This window comes from Tachypleus tridentatus, chromosome 8 (assembly GCF_004210375.1).
Source record: "Tachypleus tridentatus isolate NWPU-2018 chromosome 8, ASM421037v1, whole genome shotgun sequence".
In the NCBI taxonomy this organism is placed as follows: Eukaryota; Metazoa; Arthropoda; class Merostomata; order Xiphosura; family Limulidae; genus Tachypleus; species Tachypleus tridentatus.
In genome coordinates, this window is record NC_134832.1 from 125,664,356 (window position 1) to 125,687,850 (window position 23,495).

The window sequence follows — 23,495 nt, forward strand, 5'->3', positions numbered from 1 at the left end:
TGACGAAAGTTAATCTCCTGGGCCTCCTGCTCCACCATCACCATAATGGTATTAAAAGCGTTCAAGTCAAAGCGCCTGCAACAACAGAATGACCGTCACATTAAATAATATATTAACTGACTCAATCCGAGAAGCTACAAACAGTATTTATGGAATCTGTATAATTTGTAGCGAAGAAGTATCAGACTTAAGATTTGTTGAGGTTTGATAAAACTTCTAATCATTACAATTATGAACAAGACATTGAATATAAATTATAATGGATGACACAAAAGTAACTTCATATTTAATGAAATATATCAGGTACGGATGGAAGTATGCCTGACATCATAGTTAATTACATGGATGAACCAAAAGTACCATTGCAGAAAAGGATAGAAGGACTGGATAAAATTGAAACCAAAATATGTCACAAAGTAAATCGTTGGTGACCATCTTTTCTGCTCGATTTTTTACTAATTAGGCTATTTTATATCCTCACAGTTAGCCAGTCTTGTTTTATGTCATCACAGTTAGCCAGTCTTGTTCTCCTGACGGTATGGAATTCTCTCTTCGAACACCAAATGGCTTTTTTGGTCGTATCTATACATACGGGTTCTACGATACATGTTTCTATGATGGAAATGGTGGTAACATTAATGTCCTAAGAATAAGTCGAGCAAATGGTTTTCCACGATGTGGAACACAGCAGGTACGTATTTTTGTCATTTTAAACAATTTTTAAAGTCATATTTTATTTAAAATGTGAAATTCTCGAACTTGTTTTCTCTCTGCTTTATTCTGTTATATTTTTTCTCGATTCATTTGATCAAATACACTGTGAGTAAAACCTTTTTTTTTTTTTGCATAAGTTTATATACACGTAATTAGGTCGTGTGTCAGAGAAAGTAGTCTTCCGTAACCGTTTTTTTTTTCAGATTAATAGAATGCTAATGTCAAACTAAAGGTTTTGTAATTAAAAAGAAACAACCGAAACTTTTAACAGTAGAGGCTTAAGAGATGTGGTTTATGATATAATAATCACTTTACATTTTATAAAATGAAAAAATACTGTTGGTTTACGTTACTAAAAGGAAACAATAATTCATCATTTGACAGGAGAATATCTGACATTATGAATAACTTATGAATATTGAAACTACATACAGTTGAGTTATAATGAGAGGTATTAGGGTATATTTGACATTGTGAATAAATTTTGAGTTTTGAAATTGCGTACAGTTGTGTTGTAATGAATGGTATTAGGGTACACTTGACACTATGAATAACTTATGAATATTGAAACAACATACAGTTGTGTTGTAATGAGAGGTATCAGGATATATTTTTTAACAAAAGTATTGTGTTTAGTATTTGAAGATTTCTGAGTAAAGGTAGCAAAAATACGATAATTTTATACAGTTTTCCAAATATCAGTAATGTATTATATCGTGTATTAAAATGATAATGTTTTTTATAGCTATAAAAATGTGGATTAATAATTTTGTTTGTAATATATAATTTTAATTTTGTGGGCATGTTTATTTCCGAAAGATTTGACGGATGTTGTTTTCTGTGTCATACTTTAAAGTAAAGTGAAGTAGACGAATTTATTAGTGTTTTGTATTTCTGGAACTTTAACATTTTGTTTCCCAAGAGATTTAACATTAGAAATAATAATGAACAGTTTAAGAACTCAGGTACACTAACTAATAACATATTGAGGTGTTAAGATAGTTTTTTTGTAATTTCATAAAACTTTTAACTATTAAATCACTAACGAGAAATTCGTTGTATTTAAACTGAATTTTTTTGAACTTTACAGTTTTGTATATTTTTCAAAGCTTAACAAACCTGGTCATAGTTTATGATATTTCAGTTCAAATGTCCTGGATTATTTCTTACACAGTACGGAGGTGTTATGACCAATATAGTAGTAGTGCAGTTCAACGACTACGTGCAGACGTCACGCGATAAAGTTTATAACCTCACGTGTTACCTTTCTGGGGCTGGAGAAACGGTGGTCACGTCAAACTACCTGGACACTCGAGCCAATGGGTAAGTAACATTGAATCGAATAAGATAGTTAGTTAAACGAATCTGACTTAAGTACCACAGAATGATAAAACTAGTATCATTTTATATTTGTTCAATTTCATTCCAGGAAAATGTTTCACGTTTTTGGTACGGCATGGCCAAGCGTGTTAAGGCGTTCGACTCGTAATTCGAGAGTCGCAGGTTCGAATCCTGGTCGCATCAAACATGCTCGCCCTCCCAGCCGTGGGGGCGTTATAATGTGACGGTCAATCCCATTATTCGTTGGTAAAAGAGTAGCCCATGAGTTGGCGGTGGGTGGTGACGACTTCCAGTCTCACACTGCTAAATTAGGGACGGCTAGCGCAGATAGTCCTCGAGTAGCTTTGCGCGAAATTCAAAACAAACAAAATTCAAAAACAAGTTTCACGTTTTATCCAAATACAGTAAGATAGAAACACACAAACAATATACACACAAGAGTTACAAAAACAACAACGAGTAGTTCCAAGTAAATCATGAATTGATTAATGATATAAACTTTGTAAGAAGACGTACAAAGGGGAAGTGAATAAACTGTACAATACACTAGTATTTTGTATAAAAACCCTTTACTTTATACAGGATATTACACATTGTTGTCATGCTGCTGTACAGCTTATCAATGTATGATTATGGAACATTGTTAAAAATATCCTCTCTTTCTCTCCAGAGTCCAGTCAGATTCTTTGGTCACATTTTGACCTCTTTGTTTCTGTATAAATAAGCCATGTAGACGCCTTGCTGTAGGGATATCATTTATTGTACACTTAAGATCACTGCCTGATGAGTCGCGCTAATGGGTGAAAGATATGACGTATTAGGATATGCATATGCACGTCAGCTGTCAGGGTGCCATCATCTGTGGTACATCATTGACTCCATTGACAGAAATGTAACCCAAATTTGTACCAACCCCCTCACCATATTTCACTGTAGATGTACATTTACTATGATTCCATTCTTCTTTCTGCGTTCTAATAAACTGTTATTTATTGTTGCTAAACTTGAATTCGTATGTAAATAGTACAGATCCCCAGATTTGCTAATTTTACTTTTTATGGTAAGATCCCATACCAATTTCAACCTCTTCGTTTGATTATCTCTTCCGAAGCGTTTTTAGCAGCTACATGTCCACTGAGACCACTTCATTCTAATAGGAGTAACGCTGTCTTGCTTTTAGAGAATACCGTTTTATTTTTTTTAATTTGACGACCTCTATTATCAACACTTCCAACTTCACGGTTTTAATCAAAGCAAAATCGTCTGTTATCTTATGTGTCAATTCATACGTTAACCTGTTGACCAGCAAGAATACTTGGCTTCTTGACATTGAACTCGCTATTGGATAAATATCTGGGACTGTGGTAAAAATAAAACAAAAACAAACATTAAGACAAGGAAGGCACTTGAAAACAAAGGGAACTACGAAATATTTTGTGTTACAACACCTTCAACATTTCAACAAAGGTTGTTAGAGATTTTAGCAAATATCGTATCCAGCCACTGCAACTAAACTGAATGAAATTTTTCAGAGAAAATTAACGATCTATAACAAAGACACTAAGTGAATGACAAAACGTATTATCAAGTGCAAAACAAGTGCAAAGAATATTAAATTAAAAACGCTGTGTCGTTTCTGTCGTCAGGTCTTTCAGAAGCTGATCGTAGGTGACATATTAAAACAAATTATACACAGTGCGCAAAGGTATAGCGCGACAAATACTGAAAACGTAGCTGCCTTTACTGTTTCACTACAAAGGTCAGATATATTTTAGTTTGGAAACAAAAATATATCGCCAGATGGTGTCAGTGTTAAATTGGCACTACTTTTCAAAAGGTACTCATTAAAAAGTATGTTCGAGACTTACAAGACATGGTGCGTGATAGTATAAGAAACCGAGAGACCAGACAACATTCCTGGAAACTTTATACGAATTAACATCATTCGCCGTCCTATCTCCTAAAACCAAATATTATGTATTTCTATTAGGATATAATAGATATCAGTTATTGTGGGTCTATAAGTAATAAGTTTGAAAAGGATTACATACTGCTAGAATTTTTAAATTATATCATCAATGGCTATTTAAAACTTAAAGGTAATTAACTGCTCAGTGCTTCGCATTAAGGGAGTTAAGGTTTGAAAACCAAACAATTAATAAATATAGTCACAAGAATACGGATTGATTTGATGGCAATTCTTGTTTCAAATTCTTCACTAATGTCATTCACATATACAGCATTGCTTTATCCACTACAACTGTTCTTGTTAATAGATAGACGAAAATGAAGCTCTTAAAACAATATAGACTTGGAGTTGTTTACCGATAAAATATGATATTATAATTGTATAAAACGTTTGAAGCAAAGTTTTTGTAAAAAAAAATACTTTCGACCTGGTTGTAGTTGTAATAAATTCGAAGCTACGTGTTCTAGAAAAGAGAAATGGAGAGTTATGGGTTAAGGGATAAGTTGTTACAGCACAACGATATAGTTTCATTATTGTAATGAAGAAACTGAAATAAAACTGTATTTCGGAACGTGTACATTAATGTGTGTTTTTGTTTGTTTTTTGAATTTCGCACAAAGCTACTCGAGGGCTATCTGTGGTAGCCGTCCCTAATTTAGTAGTGTAAGACTAGAGGGAAGGCAGCTAGTCATCACCACCCACCGCCAACTCTTGGACTACTATTTTACTAACGAATAGTGTGATTGAGCGCAACATTATAACGCCTCCACGGCTGAAATGTTTGGCGCGACGGGTACTTTGATGAATAGCAACAACCATATTATATTTACATTGTTTTTTTTTTTTAAATAGAGACCATTCTGAAGCATTTGAAATTTTAAGCATCTTGTATTGAAACATTTTGTGAGGAAGCGATAATGAAAACATTATATCAGAGTGAAGAGTTTGTTTTTGTTTGAATTTCTTTCATATACAACTGGAATTAAATTTTTTGAGTTATTTATAGTAAAACCCAGTAAGTCAAGAAGGCCATTTTAGCGGTGTATACAAGTGGATTCGTAGTCTGATAAATGTTGCTAATAATAAAGTTATTGCACATCAAATTGTTAATGCATTCAATCAAATGGTGGAGTTCCAGTTGCACAGCTTGTAAACATCGATAGAGCAGAGATATAAAATATGCTTGGAGTTATGTCTCGAAGTAAGTAAATTGAATTGTGTATAGTTCAACTGAATGATCTAAAACTGATCGATTTAGAAAAAAGGAACTAAAGATGACATACAAGATATAGAACATTTGTCCCACATTTTAATGGTTCCCTTATTAACATATCGACAGTGAAATGTTGGTCACTGCAAATGATAGGATAAATAATTTGAATTAAAATATCAGGGAGAAGACGCTCCAAGTTCCAATAGAAATCCGAGAAAAGGTTTTTGATTAATATAAGAATAATGATGAAATAAAGGAGACATGTGGACGCAAACGATGCTTCCCAAAATTATTGTCTTCATAGAATTTTCGTATCTGGTATTTAAATAATCTTAGAACCTGGAAATGCCATATTGAAAATATTACCAGCTCCAAAGAATCGGGGGACCACAAAGTTAAAAAAAAGACGTTATTTACTAAAAGTCAAAGTGCTTAACTGTGCAGTCATTGCACTTCAAGACATTAAACATTGTAGATATAAAACAAGAGCAGCAGAGCTGTATTTGCATTGTCAGTACTATTTGATGACTAAAATGTTCAATGTTGGATGGGTTTTGGCTCTGAGCATGAAAAATTTGACGAAGTAAAATATATTTGCAACTATTATGACGAAATAGTAAATATGTGTTTTTGAGCAGGAAGTAGTGGAGAAATTCTAGGTAGATATTACATTGAAACAACCATTGATGTTACACAGTAACAAATTAATTGTGGCATCTTCTTGACTGTTTCCAACTTAACTATTTTAGGTTTTAATCGCGAATTGGTTGGCAATCTACCTATCATGGATTGTATCATTATAAAGTGTTGTTGTTTTTTAATTTATGTTAAGTAAATTCAGGCTATATTTCTGGTTCACAATTAAGTATGCATGTTATTATTTTCTCATACTTAGGATCCATTTCTTTTCTTCCTTGTTGTATTTTAATTTTCAGGTAACCTAATAACTATCCGACTTATTGCTGGATTTCAAGATCACTTGGGAACCCAATAACTAACCTATTTCTTATTGGACTTCAAGCTTACTTGGAAATCCAGATAACTCAATAATGGCTCCACATCATAATGGATTTCAAGTTCACTTGGTTAATAATATTTGTTTGGGTTTTTTTGGAATTTCGCAGAAAGCTACTCGAGGGCTATCTGCGCTAGCCGTCCCTAATTTAGCAGTGTAAGACTAGAGGGAAGGCAGCTAGTCATCACCACCCACCGCCAACTCTTGGGCTACTCTTTTACCAACGAATAATGGGATTGACCGTCACATTATAACGCCCCCACGGCTGAAAGGGCGAGCATGTTTGGCGCAACGGGGATGCGAACCCGCGACCCTCGGATTACGAGTCGCACGCCTTAACACGCTTGGCCATGCCGGGCCGATATCACGAATTAAATGTATATAAGTTGCTTAAAAGTAATCTAGAAAGGCAAATTACTCGAAATTAGGCTTACTTCAGACAAATTGTCTATTTCAGACAATACTATAACGAGAGAGTATTGGTTAATGATTTCAGTTTTAACTGTCGGACAATGGTAGTAATGATGTAAAAATTTAGCAGATATTAATATTGGTCACCAAATTACATCAGTGTGGTGAAGTATATAAAAGCTAGATAAATATATTAAAAACAAGGATTAGATTTTACTGGTACATATTAATGACGATAATACCTGATATGTGCTGTTGTTTTTTTCAACATGGAAATTTTAGGCGCTATCCAACGCAGATTGAGCACCTGCCAGCTCAGAATATCCTGACCTCTAGTGTCGTCTTGCGAATACTGTATCGAGGCACTCCAACAAACACCATCGCAGTGGGAGATTTGCTTACTTTTAGGCTAGAAGCTCGAGGGCAATGTAAGTTAAAAAATTAAAAAAGAATGCATTAAAACTATAACTTTAAAGTTTAATTTACTTACACTTGTAGGCTATATTTCTCTCTCTATATTTTTTATCGCCCAATCTCTTTCAAGAACAGTTGCAGGCTTTTGTAATAATATGGTCCATAAAATTTCCCTTTACATCTGTGGTGAACCTTATAATAGTAAATAAATAAATAAATAAATTACAAATAATATAACTATGGAAAATCGGGTATAGAGAAACAAAGTAATGAATCCTTACTAATTTAACATGTGACAAACCCACGTTATTTTACTGATTGACAAAAATTCCATAATATCTGAAGCAGAGTCATCATTTAAAAGTGAATTGTTGGAAATCGTTTTTCTAGTATTGGCAACGCAGCGCCAGAAGTCAAATTTTTTTATGATAATTTATACTGAATTCTACCTACTTGTACAATTGTGTGCCGGAATATAAGTTTGTACTACATCTTGGTAACTCGTAGCTTTTCCTGTAGATGGCGGAGTAGTATGGACTGCTAAAATGTGTAGAATTGTCCAACGAGACTTATGCCATTTTAATAAATTATTTTGCGCTTTTAACACTTTCTCTTTTACATATGCGCATATTTTCATAAACAGATTATTTCTAATTTGTAATAATGAATTATTAATCAGATTATGAGTTTCCAATGAAAACTGCATTGAAAACGCAGTTCAAAATAGCACACCTTTCTGAAATGTACCTAGGTATTTACATTATTATTGAAATACCTAAAAACTTAACAAATAGGATGTAATGTACCAGAAAAGTAACCAAAAATTAGGTAATATAACAAATAAAATGAAAATTAGCAACAATTTCACACAAAATTAACTTATAAAAATGCTTTAATTTTTACAGCTTTTTAAAATTAATTTTTGTTCTTTATTATGAGTGTTATTCAGCAGTTTAATAAGACTCTGAATTAATTGTGTGTGTGTGTGTGTGTGTGTGTGAAAGGCTTAGAAAGCGTCATTACTTTGTTATTTTAGGCAGTTTACACCATTACAATAAGTTTTCAGCAATGCGTGCATTGGGTTGTCACAAGTCTAGTACAGGTGAGTTCTAGTCTGAAGAATAACATATTGTGATATGTAAAAGATATTGTGATATCCAAAAGATACATCTGAAATGCTAGTTTTATTTATAGATTTTGAGAAAAGGGCAACTAAGACGTGATTTTAATATATTTCTTAATGACATTCTGGCAGACAGATACGATTTCTTTACTGGTGACATCTTTGCTACCAATGTCATCGCCAAAGATCCGTATTCTGGAAGAGAAGTACATTTGATCGATTCAAGGGGGTAATATATGTCATTTTCCTAAGTCCCTTCCTGTTTGTTTATTCTTTTATTTCATAACAGTGGTTGTACTTTAAAGAAAGTTGAATTAAACAGTAAAGACAAAACATAACGTTAAGGTCTGATAAACTTAAGATGTTTTGGAAGTTGTATTTCTTGATCATTTTATGGTTTTATTGTTCATTTATTGAACCTGTGTTACGATTGAATGGAATGTTATTATAATCTAAGCTACATGAAATTGGTGTCGCTATAATAGTAAATATTGTACATCTTTTAAAATACAGTAACACAGAAAATTCGACAAAAATTTTATTTATCGTAACTCGATTCGGTTTTCTTGCAGGTTATTAAAACATTGTTTTATTGGCTTTATAAGGATAATTGTTCTCTTCAAAATTTGATGCTTTTTATAGAATATGTTCTATTACAGTAGAAATAATTCAAAGCGATCGTTTAGAGGAGTCTTTGTTTTCGGATTACTAATTTATTATTCTCACGCATTTGTATGGGTTACCTTAAGCTGTCCTATTGACCTTTACGTATTCCCTGAGTTACATCGAACACCCGAGGGCTCTCTAGAAGCTGAATTTTACGCTTTCAAGATTCCTGATTCTAATTTGCTGGTGTTCCAGGCAACAGTTCGTACATGTCGTGGACCTTGTGAACCGGTAAGTTTTAGAACTTTACAATGTAATTCGTTTGTTTGTTTTTGAATTTCGCACAAAGCTACTCGAGGGCTATCTGTGCTAGCCGTCCCTAATTTAGTAGTGTAAGACTAGAAGGAAGGCAGCTAGTCATCACCACCCACCGCCAACTCTTGGGCTACTCTTTTACCAACGAATAGTGGGATTGACAGTAACATTATAACGCCCTTACGGCTGAAAGGACGAGCATGTTTGGCGCGACGCGGATGCGAACTCGCGACCCTCAGATTACGAGTCGCACGCCTTAACACGCTTGGCCATGCCGGGCCACATGGTAATTCCTCTTATGAAAGAGCTTGATATTTATTGATCAACAAAGCTGTTGACGTTTTCAAAAATTGTCTTCTGCCGTCTCATGCTGTTGGCAAATTATTCATTTAATAATATTAAATATTTTATTATTTGGTACTCTCTTAAAAATTATAATCATTTTAGAATTTCATATTTTGCTAAGATGTCACACTTATTTATTTTGTGTACTATGATCTGTTACAAGTTCCATGTTTTTTTCCACATTCAAATATCTCACCTGCAATTAATCTATTATTATTTGCTATAATCATTAGGGAGTACATCTTACATGCTTGCACAGAGTCCGCGAAATTATCCAGTGGCGGCGCCAAGGGGGTGCTTAGGGTGGCTTGAGCCCCTCACAATGAGCCAAGCCTCCCTGAGGCCCCCAATATTATTTCCTGCATATATTCATAAAATATGGAAAACACTTCCTTTTTTACATATACGCATATTTTCATAAACAGATTATTTTTCATTTGTAATAATGAATTACTAATCAGAGTATGAGTTTCCAATGAAAACTGCATTGAAACGCAGTTCAAAATAGTACCTTGATATTTACATTATTATAATTTACCATCTATATTTCATATTGATGACATTTTGGGAAGCCCCTCCACAGTTTATCTCAGCCCTCCCAATGAAAATATCTTGGCACCGCCACTAAAATTATCTAACAATACATTAGGAATGTTTCATTAGATCATGAGGTAGGTAAGTCACTGTGTAATCTTTAGTTAGTTAGTTTGTTTGTTTTTGCCGGGCCCATGTAATCTTAAGATTAGTAGCTTTCGCACTCAAATTAGAAAGAATTTGTGATGTAATTTCTAAGAAACACGAAACGTTATTTAGCCAACAAATATATTTTCATTTTCATACACAATTTTTGCCACATTCAGCCAGTGTTTGAGTTAATTTTTTCTATTAAGTTTAATAACTTTGAATATTTTTATTGTGCTATTTCTTTAAGCGCATAATTACACAATAGGCTACGCGCGCTCTTTCGAACGCGGGAAATCTAACCCTAGAGTTTAGCGTCATGATCTTGAAAACTTACCATTGCGCCACCGGGAGTAACAATACTATTCAACATCAGAATTTGTGACCTGAAGACGTTTTTGATTATTATTTTACAATTCATAACTTAAAGTATTGCTTCAAAATTGTTTTTATAATGTCAGTCAGTTGAATACATATGCACAGATGGAATATCATAGGTATATGTTTGTTTGTTTTTGAATTTCGCGCAAAGCTACTCGAGGGCTATCTGAGCTGGCCGTCCCTAATTTAGCAGTGTAAGACTAGAGGGAAGGAAGCTAGTCATCACTAGCCACCGCCAACTCTTGAGCTACTCTTTTACCAACGAATAGTGGGATTGACCGTCACATTATAATGCCCTTACGGCTGAAAGGACGAGCATGTTTGGTGCGACATTCGGATTACGAGTCGAACGCCTTAACACACATGGCTATGCCGGCCCCATAGGTATATGGGTATGAGCTGAGAAGTTACTAAGCTTTTAAAAATTTCATAATGAATGATAATAACTAACATTGATATTTTTGTTAATTTGAGAGACATGCACCTTTATAGACACATTAACGTACAGAGCTAGGGCTACAGGGTTAAAGTACAGATTCGAATGTTCCCTATTTCTGGGACAGTTTATTGTAATTAATTCTTCTATTTATTTAATAGATATTCTTACTAAATATTTTTACTTAGTCAGCTTTCATTAATGCCAGTGGTTCGTAAATAATAACCAGTCGTTGTTTCAGTTATCCCTAATATAAGAAATATTTTTTCTATTGCATAAAGTGTAATTGTTTATTCTGTACAGACCATATGCAGTGACCTTAGTAGACCAGGCACTTTTCCTTCCTGGGGACGCCGGAAGAGGGCAGCTTTGAATGAAACTCGATCTGCTGGCTCACCTTCATCCGTACATGTAGTCCAGTCTAGTACAATAGCAACACCCCCTAACGGTACAGATGAGGAAACAAAAGAAGAGGTACACGAACTTCTAAAAGTGTATTTGTCACGATCTGACATACCTTCCGAAGGTCCTTTCGCAAGTAAGTCTATAAATATAAATTTGTCTTTGTTTAAGGTGCACTACTAGTGAAATGACACTGTTTGTTTGTTTTTGAATTTCGCGTAAAGCTACACGAGGGCTATCTGCGCTGGCCGTCCCTAATTTAGCAGTATAATACTGGAGAGAAGGCATATAGTTATCTCCACCCACCCCCAGCTCTTAGGCTACTCTTTTACCGACGAACAGTGAGATTGACCGTCACATTATAACCCCCCACAGCTGAAAGGGAGAGCATGTTTTGTGTGACGGGGATTCGAACCCACGATCCTCAAATTACAAGTCGAGCTCTTTAACCACCTGGCAATGCCAGGCTAAGAATGATGGAGTGCCCAGTTTTTAGAATACTGGCTATGGATCATAAGGCCCAAGGTTCCAGTCACGATATGCTTCTGAACATTTCTCATTTTGAGCTCTGGAAGCGTTATAAATGTGATAGTCTATCCCAGTATTCCATCAAAAGTTGTTTTATAATAAGCTGATTGGTTTTTCTATCTGTGTAGCAGTTTTAAATTAAGGATAGCTAAGGGGCTTCTAACGTGGCTATTAAACCATAGGCACGGAGAAGTGGAGAAGATATAAGCTCATTTCAACTTACGCAGCGGCGATAATACGTTATTATTATTTTTAATTTAGGTTTATGCTTTAAACTAGATGCCAGGGAAGCTAGGATTCTCATAGTCTACTTCTGTTATGAAAATTACCACAAGAACATATAATATCAACATAATTTTGTCAAGAAAAAACTATACTCTGTGATAAGTTGAATCCACGGCCAAGATCTACATTCAAACAATGTAGTCTGTGGTAAGTTGAATACACGACCAAGATCTACACTCAAACAATGTAGTCTGTGGTAAGTTGAATACACGACCAAGGTCTACATTCAAACAATGTAGTCTGTGGTAAGTTGAATACACGACCAAGGTCTACATTCAAACAATGTAGTCTGTGGTAAGTTGAATACACGACCAAGGTCTACACTCAAACAATGTAGTCTGTGGTAAGTTGAATACACGACCAAGGTCTACACTCAAACAATGTAGTCTGTGGTAAGTTGAATACACGATCAAGGTCTACACTCAAACAATGTAGTCTGTGGTAAATTGAATACACGGCCAAGATCTACACTCAAACAATATAGTCTGTGGTAAGTTGAATACACGACCAAGGTCTACACTCAAACGCATTTTTAAAACACTAACACAATTTTGAGATGAATACAACGTAAAAAGTCACAGTAATAAGCTAAAGTTAAACGAGTGCATATAAAAACTTGGCATCTTCAGTCAATGAGACAAATTATAAATAATGATAACAATTTACTGTCAGAGTAAGTTATGTACTTTTAATTAGTATAGCTAATTAAATAAATTTTTCTCGGGTTTTTACTTATGAAGATTAGAATGCATTGCATAATGAGTTGGATAACCTCGCTGGTTAAAATATTTTTGACTGTAAACTCAATAATATTTCATGACGTTCGACCGACTTAGAAGATTAAGGTTTATCTAAATTTAAATTATAAAATAACAATGTTAAATAATTTTTATATAAAATAACAATGTTAAATAATTTTTATATAAAATAACAATGTTAAATAATTTTTACAGTAAAGGTGTAACAATAAATAATAAATGAGAAAAAGTAATTACATTGGATATACAAACTAATAATAAACAGACTAGCATGTTTTACTTAGGAAATCCACAAACACTGATTATTGTCTTGAACCATCATAATTTTTGGTTCGTCATTGTAAACAGACTTTCCACCTGTCCGAAATACGATGCTTCAAGATATTTTCTTTTGTTTTGTAATTTGAAACATTCCAGACACAGACACAATCGGTTAGTGGATTCATTGTATTTACAATTGCAGGAACCATGTGTTGGCAGATTCAGTGTAATTACAACTACGTAAACCAAGATGTTGTGGACTGAGTGTAGTTACAACTAGAGAAACCGTGGACTGTTGTATATTTATTGTAATTACAATTAGAGACACCATGGACTGCTGGAATCGGTGTTGCTACAACTACAGGAACAATAGGCTGATGGACTCAGTGTAACAAAAATTAAAGGAACTAGAGGCTGGTTTACTTATTCTAATTACAACTACAAAATCAAGGACTGGTGGACTGAGTGTAGTTACAACTACAGGAAATATGGACAGATGAACTAATTTTAGTTACAACTACAGGAAATATGGGCAGATTAACTCATTATAGTTACAACTACAGGAATCATGAGATTGTGGACCCATTGTAGTTACAACTACAGGAATCACGGTGTAATGGACTCAGTGTAGTAAAAACTACAAAAACAACGAGCTGGTGAAATCAGTGACGAGTTGGTAGACTCATTGTAATCACAACTACAACAACCACAGGCTGATTCACTCACTAAATCCTTGGCTTATATCGTCAAGTTTTAGCCCTCTTACGATGGTATTTCATTTGATTTTACTTAAGAATAATGGTTAAATATTGGAAAGTGCCCGAACTTCTGAAATCTTAGTGAATTTTTCTGGTGATGCTTTGCATGATGAAGTGTTTGACAGCATCAGGTGCGACGAGTTCGTGTATTGAATACTAATCAGAACAATCTACCAACTTGGAACGAAACTAAAAACTTGAATACTAATCAGAACAATCTACCAACTTGGAACGAAACTAAAAACTTGAATACTAATCAGAACAATCTACCAACTTGGAACGAAACTAAAAACTTGAATACTAATCAGAACAATCTACCAACTTGGAACGAAACTAAAAACTTGAATACTAATCAGAACAATCTACCAACTTGGAACGAAACTAAAAACTTGAATACTAATCAGAACAATCTACCAACTTGGAACGAAACTAAAAACTTGAATATTAATCAGAACAATCTACCAACTTGGAACGAAACTAAAACTTGAATATTAATCAGAACAATCTACCAACTTGGAACGAAACTAAAAACTTGAATACTAATCAGAACAATCTACCAACTTGGAACGAAACTAAAAACTTGAATACTAATCAGAACAATCTACCAACTTGGAACGAAACTAAAAACTTGAATACTAATCAGAACAATCTACCAACTTGGAACGAAACTAAAACTTGAATACTAATCAGAACAATCTACCAACTTGGAACGAAACTAAAAACTTGAATACTAATCAGAACAATCTACCAACTTGGAACGAAACTAAAAACTTGAATACTAATCAGAACAATCTACCAACTTGGAACGAAACTAAAAACTTGAATACTAATCAGAACAATCTACCTACTTGGAACGAAACTAAAAACTTGAATACTAATCAGAACAATCTACCAACTTGGAACGAAACTAAAAACTTGAATACTAATCAGAACAATCTACCAACTTGGAACGAAACTAAAAACTTGAATACTAATCAGAACAATCTACCAACTTGGAACGAAACTAAAACTTGAATACTAATCAGAACAATCTACCAACTTGGAACGAAACTAAAACTTGAATACTAATCAGAACAATCTACCTACTTGGAACGAAACTAAAAACTTGAATACTAATCAGAACAATCTACCAACTTGGAACGAAACTAAAAACTTGAATACTAATCAGAACAATCTACCAACTTGGAACGAAACTAAAAACTTGAATACTAATCAGAACAATCTACCAACTTGGAACGAAACTAAAAACCAGTTTGTTAATCAGTACAGCTAATTAAGTCGATCTTTTATCACATTCTTTCTAATAAAGATTAGAATGCACTATTTTATCAGTAGGGTACCGTCGTAGTTTGTCTGTTTGTCATACCCTAACTTATGATTTTTGCTGTCTTGACAAAGCGAAATTCCTGTTCAGGTTTTAAAGATTGTGTATTCTCTACGCAAACGCATAATCTACCACGTCTCATAATACCTGAATACTTCAAACTGAAATGTACCTTTAAACAGTAGGTGTTTACATCACTAGAGAACTTGCATCTTTCCTCTTTCTCTGCTACTGCTTCAGTTGACCAACGTGCCTGAAAAGAAGCATCCAGTTGACCTTAACGTGTCTTGACCTTCCTTGCTTTGTCTATTAAGAAGCATCCATTAGTCATACCTTGTCTATTAACCTTCCTTACTTTGCCTATTAACCTTCCTTACCTTGTCTATTAACCTTCCTTACCTTGTCTATTAACCTTCCTTACCTTGTCTATTAACCTTCCTTACTTTGTCTATTAACCTTCCTTACCTTGTCTATTAACCTTCCTTACTTTGTCTATTAACCTTCCTTACCTTGTCTATTAACCTTCCCTTTATCCCTGCTATAGATGTGTTTATCTAGCGAGACGGAAAAGCGCTGGATGCTATTATGAAATAAGGAGGTTATAGGTGTGACTTCCCTATTTACTTTATTCCACCTTCTAGTACCACATGGTTTCAAATATGATACGTCATTAGCGATTTTTCTCCTATGTAGATTACACGTCTTTCTTTGTAATTACTTAGACTGCTTTCTGGTATAGGGAACCAAAATGTTATCTTCTTTCGCTATTGTATTTCTGGATAAAAATAATTAATTTAGAGATAGCTACTGAATATAGGAAAATTTTTGTTTATAACGCATATGAACTACAAATAAAAGCTACAGATTTCCTTCCTTTTTCATCTTATGTAAAACTGAAAAGATAATCTGTGATGTAGGGGTTTGATACATTTCTTGGTTGGACCTAATCTCTCCCGCGGTCTGCAGTTTCGCCTATTCGTAGCTTAGGTCGCCAAACTAAATAAATACAGTTAGGCCTCTTGTAATGTTGATCTATATATATAGTAGTTACGGGATTTTGAGTCTTTCTAAAATCATTATTAAGTTACTAAATAATATAGAAACCTAAATCAATGACTTAAAAAGTACTCGAGTATCCTGTAATAATATAAGAATTAATTAAGTGAACTAGAGTAGCCTTTTATGTCTTTTATGTCTGGGTACTATATATCAATGAACGAATCTATCCAGCATATACTACAATAAACAAAGAACAAAGATAAGTAACTTTTCTGGTATTTAACATGAATACTCGTATTTGTATTAAGTAATTTATTTGGAATATCAACACCACAGTCTTTCGGCTCAATTACCTAAGCCTTCTAGGTGCCAGACGTTTAATAACTAACAAACTATAACGGAACAATTGCGCACTAATTAGAAAAAAACTACAAAAAACGTAGTGACAGCACAAATGAACTACTTAACACAAAGACCAGAGATTTTCAGTCAGTCACGTGTAATTACACGTTATGTATCTGTAATTACATACTATGTATCTGTAAAAATATTTCTTTACACTTACGAAATAAATGTTAATAAATTTATATTGCGTTAAGAACAACAAACTAGTTAATTATGAGATATATAATAGATAATATTACTATTAATAATTTAATGTATAACTATAAATCTTTCTTACAGTATATGAAACCCCTACAGTGTGTGTAGCACAGGCAGGTTACTACACTCTGATAGCTGTAATAACGCTACTTATATGCCTTGTGGTAGCAGTAGCAGTAGCCGCTACATATTACATCCGAAGAGCTAGACTTGTGGTAAGTGACTCTATTTCCATGTATGTGTTTGTCAGATCGTCACTTAAATATTCCATTATTCGGGTCAATACATGATCACTTCCCTTTTCTGAGTAACACCGAGATATTGTTTATTTTTCTCACATATTTTTGTGCTTCTTTATATATCAAATATTATAACACAGTAAAATAGTACAAGTAATTGTAGTTTGATCTTTTTAATGGACTAATTGTGACTCATTTTAAAGACTGAAACGCCATCTAACTCGAGACAGAAGGCAAGAGCAGTCCATGGGTAATTACTCCATATGCTACACTTTCAAACTTTTATTTAATACGTGAGGGTGTTATATAATATTTTTAATATTGCCTTACCTCATATTTCGCTTTGCCATTGATCTAAGCCCTTTCTAATAAATATACACGTACCGGGGTGCATTTCTATTGATGTTGTATTGAAGCATGCATGTATTATGAAATTATTCTCGTTTTAATAGTTTACGAATGGGTGACGTTTGAATTGTTATAACCAAAACAGGGACGCTATGCAACTGACGTTTTGAGGGAGGAGGGTTAGCACACTCAGAAAATCAAGTATTTTTGTTATTAAAAGTGGGTTTATAATAACAATCATAAGGCTAATAATAAGTGGGGTAAACCTATACATTTGTTATCGAGACGAGACGACTAATTTGGGTAATATAAAACTTCTATTTGAAAACAAACCAAGTAACAAAGTTTCGATCCCCTCAAGCCATCATCATTCTTAACTTGATAATGACCTAAAGAGCTCAAACACTGTCATTGTTTTGTGTTTTTTAAATACAAGTTTTTAATACCCACACCTGCCGTTCATACTATATATATGTAGTTATTTATTTCAAGTGGGTTCCTTATAATATTGAATAAGTGGGGTGTTTTTACCTTACCCATTATTATATTTCCATTGTTACTTTAACTACCGTGTTGGTTTACTAAATAGACAAGTAGTCTGAATATAGTTAATATACCATTTAAATATATATGGATTGGGTATTACTACAACAATGTGTGAAAAGCGTAGGGGGCGTGCTTCTCTCGTGGCCTATGTACACGACACCATTAAACCCTAAACATTACAAGGGGAGTAAGCGAACGGTCGAAACGTCACTACTTACAAACATAAAAAAAATTTCATGCCCGAAAAATGTGTTTCAATAAAAACACTCGTGCTTAGTTTGATTTTGTTTTATTTTCGGTGTAAAGGAGATTAGGCCCGGCATGACCAGGTGGGTTAAGACGTTCGACTTGTAATGTTGGAGTCATGGGTTCGAATCCCTGTCACACCAAACATGCTCGCCCTTTCATCCGTGAGGGCGTTATAATGTGACGGTGAAGCCCACTATTCGTTGATAAAAGAGTAGCTCAAGAGTTGGCGGTGGGTGGTGATGACTAGCTGCCTTCCCTCTAGTCTTCACTGCTAAATTAGGGACGGCTAGCGCAGATAGCCCTCGTGTAGCTTTGCGCGAAATTCCAAAAAAACAACAACAAAGGAGATTCCTATATACGAAGCCTGGAATGTCCTGGTGGTTATGGAGCTCGAATCGCAATATGAGGGATGTTAATTCCAATCATCATCACATCAAATATGCTCGTCCTTTCGGCCGCTGTGGCGTTATGGTGTGATAGTCAATTCCACTATTCGTTAGTAAAACCCGTGATTTGCATATTGGAAGTCAAGCGTTCTAACCACCTGTTCATAATTCTATAAGATTTCTGCCAATACTTTACAAAAGTAAATTCCTATAGAAGGTGTAGTAATTCTTACTATCACCACTTTTAAATTCCTTCTTTTATAAGCTTTTTTCCTACTACAATAAATTTTGAGACACAAATGTGAACACAGTTTCATCAGAATCGATTGCTCCGAAAACGTGTTGAATATGTCTAAATCCACCGTTAATTTCTATAAAGCATTTATTCAAACTTTCCCCGTACGCAACAGATCATGATCCAGTTTTTCAGAGTTATACATGTATATCATTGTGTATTGAAGAGTACGTACACATGTTAATAAGTTGTTTGTTAATTTTATTTTAGCTGAAACAGTCAGATGCTGACAGCATGTCACCTAGTACTGCTAGTCTATATGTATCACAGTTCCAAGCGCCTAGATTTGAAGACCCCAGTGAACCCATTTATACAGACCCTTCGATGTTTGAGAGGTCACGCAGTTTGTGTAGCATGAAAATATCAAATTTGGGCAACATGAAACCAGAGAGAAACGTTAATTCCTGAGTATCTACACAACTGTTATCAATAACACAATGTTACTTACAATTTAGCTATATTTGTCTTGGCTTTATAAATAAACACATCTAGAGACTGTGGTATGTTGTAGTTGCTGTAATTGTTAGCCCTAAACTGTAATTGCCAAAATTTTCCACTCTGAAATTTGGAAAATACAGATATTTCGGTATTAATTCTTTTTTAAAAATCATTTAATTATTGCTTACAAAATTCTATCAACTATGATAAATTGTTTTTTTAATTAAAGTATCTATTAGTTTCTTGGCTTCATTAAATCTTAAAATGCGGATGCTCATATGTTGAAAATTAAAGGATGTAGTATGGTTTACATTAAAATAAAATACTAAGCCTAACTTTTCTATTTACAACTGATGTGAAAATGTTTTTGTTTTAAAGTCAATAATTAAATTATAATTTCTAGTTTGGATTCACAGTTTTGGCTAAATTTTGCAATGTAATACTAATTTAATTTTTAACAATATTTTTCGACAAAACACTCGCAAAAAAACTGATAGAAATAAACTCTGTAATCGCGAGATAGATGGTGACTCCGTAGGTTCAGCGGTGAGACTGAAAGTTTATTAGCCTAAAAATTGAGTTTTGATACTCGCGGTGGGCAGAATGCAGACAATTCATTGTGTAGTTTTGTGCATACAAATCAGCTGAACGGTTTCTGTGACAAACGTTTTTATTTTTATCTCTTTAGATACATATACAGGTATTTTCAAGCCACATTCTCAATAATTAGTTCGGGGTAACAAATTTAGAACCGCATCGTTAATTGTACATGCGACACATTCTTTGTCTATTTTAAAATAAAACTTGAGATATAGAATAGTTTATAGAGATTTGTATATTGCAAGACCCGTTAAGAATAGTTAGAATAAATAAAAGGTATTTCCATCGTTATTTCTTCGCAAAGCACATCGTACAGGGGTAATTTTGGTAGGCTCCCTAGTGGCACATCGGTGTGTCTGCAGACACGCATCGCTAAAAACCGAGTCGAAATCCGTGGTGGGCAGAGCACAGCTAGTAGCCCATTGTGTAGCTTTGTATTTAATCTCAAACAATCAAGAAACCAATTCTACTAGCTGCTGGACTATATTCAAAATCCCCCTTTTTTTTTTACTTTAACATGTTAATGCTTTCTCTTTTCTTATTTCCACCAAACTATCCAAGACTTCAGAACATATAATGGCACTACTAAATTATATGTATAGTTGTGAGTCACTTATAAAGCTTCCTTAGGTGTATGCATATAAAATTAAGTACATGTTTTGTCTTTATACGATTCACTGAACAATACAGAAAGAGAGTGTGTGACAATAAAGTGTCCTAAAAATGGATTGAGATTAGACTACAATAGAGAAAGTCATATATCGGTATTAGCCAACTCGTACTTTTATATATAATGAGACAGTCTGAATGCATTCAATTTATATTCCTGTTTTTTGAACTTTGACTATTTAATTTCAGTATATCGAAGGAAGAGATTGCAGACTATAGTTTGGTTTTTAAATTTTCTTTTTAAAAATAAATATTGACAAAATTGTAAAAATATTAAATATTGATTGCGTAGTACGAAAAAAGTATTTACATGTTTATTTGCTGCTTTATACACAGAAGAAAAAACTAAGTTAACACCAGGTGGCAGGACTATAAGACTACATTATCAAAAATTATGTAACAACAATATGAAAAACAAGATATAATGAGTGGCAGTAACGCATTTGATATATGTAAGGTTATTTAAGTTCTCTATCGAATATTTTAGCAGTAAATGTTACATTTTTATAATTTGTCTGCTTTACACTAAGCGAAATATAAATTAAAACAATAAAATAGATGTGAGATTTATAACGTTGTACACTGTGTTTTCGTTGCACATTTATCATGTGCATAAGAAACTTATTCTTAGTTCTTAAACTACACAAATGATAGGAGAAATAAGTCACACCTGTGTTTTCCAGATAAATAAAATTAAATTACATATTTTAAAACTTGTGTCTTTGTTTTTAAATTTTGATAAACGTTTGTAATGCTTTATTACCTATCTATCCCAGACCATCGCAACTAGAAAACCTTCTATATCAAACAATATATTTCCTCTTCTGCAAATGGAACAATTGTTCAAACAATAACAGATTTCTCTAGCTTGTTCGTTGGATCATTATTATTTTATAAACAGCTCTTAACAATGAGAAGTTCTCTGACTATTTTGTTTTATTCATTTTTGTAATTGTTAGAACTTAAATTTTGTATCATTGTTTCACACCAGGTTCATCTTTACCAATAATTCTGTGAATAACAGACCTGTGATATTAACGGTATGTAACATATTCTCTTTAAAGTGAGTTTTAAAAAATAACAATAAAAAACTTTAAAACCACGTAAAAATACATTTGCATGAAGATGTTGGATTTTGTAACTATTTGATTTTGAGTAAATATTTTTCATTAGCTAATTTTTCGGCTAAGGAAATCATGAGCTTGTTCATAAATATTTTAAATGATTAATTGCGAATGACTTAACATGTACTAAGGCGAAACTATAAATTATGTACAGAGAAAATTAATGTTATCAAGTTACGAAAAATAAAACTAAAACTACAGAACTTTATATGTAATTTTGAGCTAAATGTTGCATATTAAGATTGTGTCTATCAGATGCTGATTATAGAGGAGGGTACACTGGGCCCGGAATGGCCAGATGGGTTAAAGCGTTCGATTCTTAATTCGCGGGTTCGATCCCCCTCGCCCTTTCAGTCGTGGGGGCCTTATAATGTGATGGTCAATCCCACTATTCGTTGATAAAAGACTTGGCGGTAGGTGGTTATGACTGGGCACTCCCGTTTCTCCCCCATTCCGTGGCCCTGATCACGGAACGTCCCACTGATTGATGTGGAGTTGGTCTGCGGCTTGCTTCTTTCCTGACGGCAGGCTTAGGAATTGTCCACTTCCTGTTAGAGACCTTTGTCTCACTCTCCTTTCTCACCCGTCATTTTCATACTGCCCCACATCACTACATTGTCTCAAACAAGCCAATTTAAAATACAGGAAAACTCCCACGTGCAGAGAAATAAACTTCCACGAGCGGAGACTAAGAGGAACTACAACATAAATACTAGGAGAGTCACAGCTACCGCCAGGTACAAAAACGTATTTATCTCTGATTGAAACTAAAAAATGGACTAAGATAAAGCAGAATAAATAATTATAAATAAACTATTATTTTGAATTTCGAATAAAACCAACGATCTCTGTCCAAGAAAGCTGTTCATTGTTAAACTCATCTGAGTAGATTGCAGAAACCTTCAAAGAAGAGAGGTTTAATAGGAGTCACACTTTAGTAAGATTGATTACCATTGGTTGAGTACCACTTTATCTGAAACATCGACTGCCACTTTGTTTGTCAGATTGGTTACCATTTGATCTGTTTGGTATACCAGGTGCCACTTTGTATGTTACATTAGTTAACACTTTACCTGTAAGAGTGATGATATGTTGGTGTGCACGAAACAGGATATGATGGACCTAAGGTAAAAACCCAAAGATTTATTGAGATCAACACCTTCAGATTAATGATATAATAATCTAGGAAATTTGCAATAGTTTTTGACAGCAATAATAAAAACTTACTGACAAGAACTGGCCTTGTATTTCTACATGTCACTTAAAGTATCTGATAAAAATTAGCCATTAATCTTTTAAAACTGGTTACACTTTGTTACACTTAGACTAAGTAATGATAAAAGATATAACGTATAATATATATACATATATACAATCATGTGAAAAAATTAAGACACCTTATGAAAGCCTGTGTATTTTTGTAACATTTTTGGATATATAGTTATTTAATCTCAATTTTAACAATACTGAGATATTATAGAAATATAACTAAACAATTAAAACTGAAGAAAAGACTTTTAAAGATCTTCTGTAAATGTAATTCTACAAAAATGCATATTCGAACTGAGGAAAAGTCAAGACACCCTACCCACTAATAGCTAGTGTCATCCCCTTTGGCTGAAATAACTGCAGGTAGATGCTTCTTATAGTCATCTACCAGTCTCTGACATTGGTCTGAAGAAAGTTTGCCCCACTCCTCAATGCAGAATTCTGTCAGCT

The 23,495-nt window shown here is 33.8% G+C and overlaps 1 protein-coding gene across 2 annotated transcripts in view; it reads left to right on the forward strand.

The window, feature by feature from the left end:
* Positions 1 to 21,365, forward strand: part of LOC143223432 (uncharacterized) — a 65,229-nt gene extending 43,864 nt beyond the window's left edge. For both annotated transcript variants that reach the window (XM_076451414.1, XM_076451415.1), the window contains 8 exons: positions 513 to 691; positions 1,889 to 2,037; positions 6,946 to 7,091; positions 8,333 to 8,429; positions 8,950 to 9,097; positions 11,268 to 11,502; positions 16,964 to 17,097; positions 19,156 to 21,365. In XM_076451414.1, the coding sequence (XP_076307529.1) occupies positions 513 to 691; positions 1,889 to 2,037; positions 6,946 to 7,091; positions 8,333 to 8,429; positions 8,950 to 9,097; positions 11,268 to 11,502; positions 16,964 to 17,097; positions 19,156 to 19,353 (1,286 nt within the window). In that variant the 3' untranslated portion in view covers positions 19,354 to 21,365. The remainder of the gene's footprint in view (positions 1 to 512; positions 692 to 1,888; positions 2,038 to 6,945; positions 7,092 to 8,332; positions 8,430 to 8,949; positions 9,098 to 11,267; positions 11,503 to 16,963; positions 17,098 to 19,155) is intronic.
* Positions 21,366 to 23,495: the final 2,130 nt, after the last annotated feature.